At 67.6% G+C, this 6,042-nt stretch overlaps 1 protein-coding gene across 1 annotated transcript in view; it reads right to left on the bottom strand.

Moving 5' to 3' along the window:
• CHTF18 (chromosome transmission fidelity factor 18) overlaps window positions 1-6,028 on the bottom strand; it is an 8,161-nt gene extending 2,133 nt beyond the window's left edge. The window contains 16 exon segments of the mRNA XM_027771000.1: window positions 8-93; window positions 684-825; window positions 1,327-1,473; window positions 1,720-1,739; window positions 2,020-2,113; window positions 2,206-2,351; window positions 2,437-2,560; window positions 2,778-2,875; window positions 3,336-3,545; window positions 3,911-4,049; window positions 4,159-4,211; window positions 4,285-4,377; window positions 4,873-5,035; window positions 5,168-5,318; window positions 5,404-5,601; window positions 5,924-6,028. Coding sequence (XP_027626801.1) covers window positions 8-93; window positions 684-825; window positions 1,327-1,473; window positions 1,720-1,739; window positions 2,020-2,113; window positions 2,206-2,351; window positions 2,437-2,560; window positions 2,778-2,875; window positions 3,336-3,545; window positions 3,911-4,049; window positions 4,159-4,211; window positions 4,285-4,377; window positions 4,873-5,035; window positions 5,168-5,318; window positions 5,404-5,601; window positions 5,924-6,014 — 1,955 coding nt within the window. The 5' untranslated portion in view covers window positions 6,015-6,028.
• Between the last annotated feature and the right edge of the window lie 14 nt (window positions 6,029-6,042).

Genomic DNA, 6,042 nt, shown 5'->3' with positions numbered 1-6,042 from the left:
AGTCGACCGGAGGCCCAGCCCGTCGAGGCCCGTGCACACGGTGCCCAGGCTTGAGTCCCGCAGCCGCAGGCGCAGGAAGTTGTCAAACAGGCCCTGGGTGGGGAGCCAGTGACCCTACCTCACAGCCTCCCTGTGCCCCTGCCCACTGCCTCCTGCCCGGCCTGCAGGGCCCGGGGCATGGGTCAGTTGCAAGCACCAACAAGCGGCCACAGAGCCCTGAGGGGGCTGGTCCACTGAGCCGCCCCTTGCCCGTCTCACAGAGGTTCGAGATGAGGAACAGGGGACCCCCCAACCAAGGCCTCCAGAGCCTGAGGGCGCCAGGGGGCCAGAGGGAAGCTCCATCCCACATCCAAGCGTGGCCCGCCCCCGCCCCCGTCCCCACTGCTCCCCGGGCCGCGGGTGTCCGGGCAGCTGGTAATCCAAAGCCTCTGACTTGGAAGCAGCTTAGGCTGGGCTTCTCGGGGCAGGGACCTCGGCCACCTGTTTAGGCTACCCCCACCGGCCCCTCCTGACCACCCCGGCCCAGAACTGGCCTCAGCCCCACCAGGCTGCTGACACAGGGCCACAAAAAGCCCACCCACCGCCCCAGTCAGCAGCCAGAACCCCGGCAGGCCCGGCCCCATCCTCCTGTCCCTCCCCCCTTCAGGGCTGTCCCCTGGGAGGGCTCTTGGTGGGGCAGGTACCTGAACCACCTTGTCGTGCTCGCCTGCAGAGGCAGCGACCTGCAAGACGCGGAAGAACCGCTGGGAGGCCGCGGTCAGGGAGCCTGGGGCGTGGTCGCCGAGCAGGTGGGCGGGCTGGGCTGGGTGCTGGCCTGCGCGCTGCCTGTTAGGGTGCCAAGGATGGGACAGCAGGCCCACCTCACCTGGCCGGGGGTTTATACCCCAGGAAACTCCCTCAGGAGGGGCCTCAGGAAGAGAGCAGACCCTGGGCCCTGGACTCTAGACTGACCCTTGGGGCAGGGTCATCCTGCAGGAGCCAGGCCACGACGCCGCGTCCCACAGGCCCAGCAGCCCCGGACATCCCCGCTCTGTCCTTGCAGACAGACTGGGCCAGTGTCCCTACGGGGTAGGGCAGATCCACGGCCTCACAGCTGGAGCTGCACCTGGAGGCCATGTCATCCTGACTGCCGCTCCTACCAGTGCCCAGGGGGCTCCCTGCCCAGGCCCTGAGCCCTGAAGGCCACACGGGGCGACTCCACAACTCAGCACAGGTCTCTGGGGGACGGCAGCCCTGGCCACACCTGCAGGCCCCGTGTCCCAGAGCTTGGGGGAGGGAGGCCATCGGCCAAAGCTGGACTGCTACCCAGTGCTTGCCACCACCTACCTCTGGGCCCGGGGCAGCTGAAAGACCTCCTGCCAGACCGAGAAGAGCCCCTTGCGCTGGTCCTTGAGGCCGACCCGTGTGGCCCGCACAGCCTGCACGCTCAGCTCCCGCTGGCCCCGCCCATGCAGGAACTGGACAGGGGGGTGAGTGTGAGAGTGTGTGTGTGTGCGCACGTGTGTGTGTGAGTGGGTGTGTGTGAGTATGCACGTGGGTGTGTGTGCATGTGTGAGTGCACGTGGGGTGTGTGTGAGCGGGAGTGTGTGCGCATGTGTGTGTGTGTGTGAGTGCACGGGTGTGAGTGGGAGTGTGTGTGCATGTGAGTGGGGGTTGCACGTGGGGGTGTGTGAGTGGGTGAGCGCGTGTGTGTGCATGTGTGAGTGTGTGGGGAGGCACAGGCCCTGCCGCAGTGAAATCTGCGGGTACAGAGAGGGCTATGGCCGCGCCCACCCCGCCCTGCGGGCCCCGGCCACCACGGCCCCTCCCCAGAGCAGCTCCTGGCCCTCTCCCATGCAGCCAGAGGCTGCAGTCCCCAGGATGGGCGTCTCTGCCCTGAACTGCCCGCCACTGGCCATACCACTCCAGTCACCAGCACCATGTCTCAGGCCAGCCAAGACCCTGAGGGGACGGTAGGCGATAGGGACCAGTGCAAGGGCTGCCCCACCCATGAGGCCACACGAACCCTGCCCTGCTGACCTCCTGGAGCCGCTGCACCAGCCTGGAGGGCAGTGTCGGCGGGAAGTGGAGCAGGAAGGCCTGCTGCTTCAGCTGCCGCAGGGCCGGTGCAAACCTGCAGAAGAGGACAGGCAGCAGCCAGGCCACAGGGACCTCCAGGCCCGTGCACCCCCGGCAGGCACGGGGCCAGGGCCGCCCACCACTCACTGGTCGTTGCAGATGCAGATGATTGGCCTGGTCAGCGGTGCCCCCTCCACCCGGCGCCGCCGGCCCCCTCCCAGAGGCGGAGCACCCAGCTCCTGTCCCTGCGGGCCCTTACGGTTCAGTATGCACACGAGGACGTTGACGGCGGCCTACGGGGAGGGCAGAGGGGCACTGTGAGCCACACGCCCAGCACCGGCCCACCCACCCACTCGCCCAGGGCACCAGGAGGCCCACCGCGGAGGCCCCATCGATCTCATCAATGACCAGGCAGTTGGGTTTCCCACCGGCGCCCAGCACTGACTCCATCTGCGTGGCAGCCTCGATGCGCATGCGGAAGGCCTCAGGGCTGCGGTCGTCGCTGGGCGAGGGAAGAACAGGTGGCTATGGCCCAGCCAAGCTGAGAACCAGCCCCCAGCAGGGCAGCCTCCCAAGGCCACGTGGTTGCCCACCCAGTGAGCGGGGAAGGACGCGTCCCTCGTCGCCCAGGGAATCGAGAGCTCGCCCCCACAAGAACCACGCCCACCCGACTGGACCGTGCCGGACCATGCCCAGGCCACCGCAGGCCCACCGCTCACCTGGCGTTCATCTCCACCACGCAGTACCCGGCGTGCCGCGCGATCACGTGGGCCAGGGTGGTCTTGCCCAGCCCTGGAGGCCCGCACAGCAGTGCCACCTGCAGCCAGGGTGGGCAAGGACGTGCAGTCAGGGTGCCCCGGAAAGCCCAGCCCTACAGCCGGAGGCTGAAGGCCATGTGGCGCGGGTGTGGCATGAGGCTGGGCTCTACCGATGCTCCCACCCTGACCCGCCCTACCTGTCATGTGAGTGCAAACCCGGTGTGCTCACTGCGGAGCAGAAATACCCTACATAGGGCCAGTTCCCAAGACCTGAGAGGGTGTGGACGGTACCCACAACCAGCCCCCAGAGGCTGCCCCCGTCACACCAGAGGGCACAGAGCCCTCCGCGGGCTGGTGAGGACGAGCTGTTGCCGCCTTCCGGGGCCCCAACGTCACTGTGCCCACAGTCCCGGGAGGAGGGACAAGTGCCTCATGGGCCCGCGAGGCTGCAATGGCTCCAGCCACCAGGGCAGAGCTCGGGCTCAGGTGCCCACGGCACAGCGGAGCACACGGGCTCACCTTGTGCCGGGGCCGCAGGCTCGAGTCCAGCTCAGCACCCAGCACCCCTTCGAGCATCTCCTCGTGGCTCTTCCACCTGCCGGAGGCTGGGACCTCCCTGACCGCCCGGGCTGGCTCTACACCAGGCCTGGGCTTACGGGCAGGCTTCTCGCGGCCAAATACCACTGGGTCCCACAGCTTCAGCCACTTCAGAAGGCAGCGGTTGGTGAACTGGGGAAAGCAAGGCATGGCCTTAGGCAGCTAGCTAGTGCAGCACCAGGACCCAGGCCCACCCTCACGCCAGCCTGTCACGTAAGCCCTGCAGCACAGGCAGGGAGGGCGAGGCTGATGGTGATGAAGCACCAGCCCCCAGGGAGCAGAGAGTAGGGCTCCTCCCCTCCACGAGCCCCTTGTCCTGCCTGGGGTATCCCAGCATAGGCTGTCACAAGGGCTGGGGATCCCTGAGCTCAGCTCCCAGCAGGGCACAGGTGACCAGTAGCCCTCCACCAACTTGGGCCCCACCAAGGCAGATCAGAGCCCACTCCCTACCCTCCTCCCTCGCAGGGGACGCCACCCAGGCCTGCAGCAGAGCTCACATCGTCACTGAGGAGCTCCGGGTAGCGCCGCGGCGCAAACTCGTCCACCCACAGGCAGTGCTGGGAGGTGCGCAGGCCAGGGGCTGGCTCTTCCTCGGGGGCCCCCACAAGCTGGGTCGCCTCCTCCTCGGGTCTAAGGCTGGACAGCACCAGTGAGCCACTGGCCCTGCCCCTCCCAGCAGCCCCAGCAGCCCCACCCCACACAGAACACAGGTCAGGTCATGCCAAACCGTGAGCTGTCGAGACACCTGTGCGGGGTGTCTGAGAGCCGCCCGGCCTCCTCCAGCAGCTGCTGCCGACGCTGTAAACAGGACAGCTCGGTCATGACGGCCCCGCCAGCAGCACCCCCAACACACAAGGTCTGCAGATCCCACCTCACTGTCCACCTGCTCCTTCAGGGAGGCGAAAGGTACACCCAGCAGGTCCAACCGGCCACAGCCTTGCCTGCAAACACCACGGACTGGACCCTACAGGCAGAGGACAGTCATCACTCTGGCGCCCCTCCCAGAGGGACCCCCTAGAAGCAGGCAAGGCCCTGTCCAACCAGGAACACCAGGAAGGCTGTTACCCAGATGGGGCAGCTCCAGTGGGCAGAGGGAAAGCTCTGAGCGAGAGGGGAAAGGACAGGGAGGGGGAGGGGAGGGACACCCCATCACAGCCACAGGCTGGACCACAGCGTGGACAGCAAGGGGGTTGGCCTCCGAGCAAGGTGGACAGGGAGGAGGGCTCCCCCACCGTGGCCACAGGCTGGACCACAGGGTGGACAGCATGCGGGTTGGCGGGCTGGCACTCTGAGGGCCCGGCCTTCCAGCAGGACAGAAACGTCCGCTCTTGAGAACCCAAAACAGGTGCAGGCCCCTCGTCCAGGTGCTGAGCTGCCCCGCAGGAGGGGTGGGGCCCAGGACCTCCTGTCCCACAGGAAGTCATGACTGGGCCCAGGCTTGGGGCCGCACAGTGCTCACCTGCACCCCAGTGCCCCCGGAATCTGCACGAAGCACCAGAAAGGCCCGGTCACCACCCGTGGATGTCACATTGATGTAGTCCTCCAAGATGGGGGGCCGCTTCAGGACGGGGTTGCGGGCAGAAGCCTGCCCGAGGCCCATGTCGCCCCCAGTCTCCAAGGGCCTAGGAGAGGATGCTGCTCAGCCTCGGGGACCCTGCCCCAGTCCCGAGGACTCTGCCCTAGTCCCGGACCCCTCCCTCAGACCCCGTCCAAGCAATGGGACACTCCCAAGCCTCTGTGCCCAAGTTACACACCCATCGCCCCACAGCTCAGAGGGGACCTCGGGACTCAGGGGGGGTGTGATGTCCCCAGGTGGGAAGTCAGGAAGCAGTGGCTCCTCTGGCTCCTCCGCCCCAAAATCCAGCCTCTTGACTGTCTCCAGCCTCGATCGTTTGACCCTGGGTGCTGTACAGACGGCAGGGAAGAACAGACCCCCCCAGGCACGCCCCACCGCCCCTCCCCCGTGCCCTGGTGCACCCTGAGGACATACTGGGGGGCAAGGCCGTGGGCCCCTGGGAGGCACCATCCACCTGCCTCTTCCTCGCACCCCCACTGAAGTGCCCTGGAGTTCCAGGCGAGGAGGAGTGGGGGACAGCATCCCCACCAGCGATGGCCTCCTCGAATGTCAGCTGGGGGCGGTTCCGGACAGGCTGGAGAACCACGGAGGGCGACAGGGCCGACGTCCCTGCTGGGAGAGAAGACTCCGGGCAGCCATGCTCCGCCATCAGGATCAGAGCCCCCCGGAAGTCCCCTGTGTCGCCCGTTCGTCCTGCGCCTGGGGTGGCCTCTGTCTCCCGGTCTCTGCAGCCACCTTCCTCCTGAGCGACTAGCTCCTGCCGCCTCAGCTCCGCCGAGCAGCCCTCCTTGACTACCGGGGAGTCGGGCTATAATCGCGCCCTGCTGCCGCTGGGAAGACCGAGGCCCAAGAGAGGAAGGGCCCCGTGGAGAGGCGCAGGTCGCGCGGAAAGGACAGCGGCCAGGCCAGTCTGCGCCCTGGGGCGTGCGCCCACCTTCCAGCTCGGCCAGCACCTCGAGCTCGGCCGCGAACTGGCTGTGGAAGTCGTCCTCGACGCCGCGCAGCTCCTGCTCGTAGTCCTCCATGCCCGCCGCGCGCCCGCCCCGAACCTCC

This window comes from Tupaia chinensis, unplaced genomic scaffold (genome assembly GCF_000334495.1).
Source record: "Tupaia chinensis unplaced genomic scaffold, TupChi_1.0 Scaffold000178_1, whole genome shotgun sequence".
NCBI lineage: Eukaryota > Metazoa > Chordata > Mammalia > Scandentia > Tupaiidae > Tupaia > Tupaia belangeri.
This window is presented reverse-complemented; position numbering and strand designations above follow the sequence as displayed.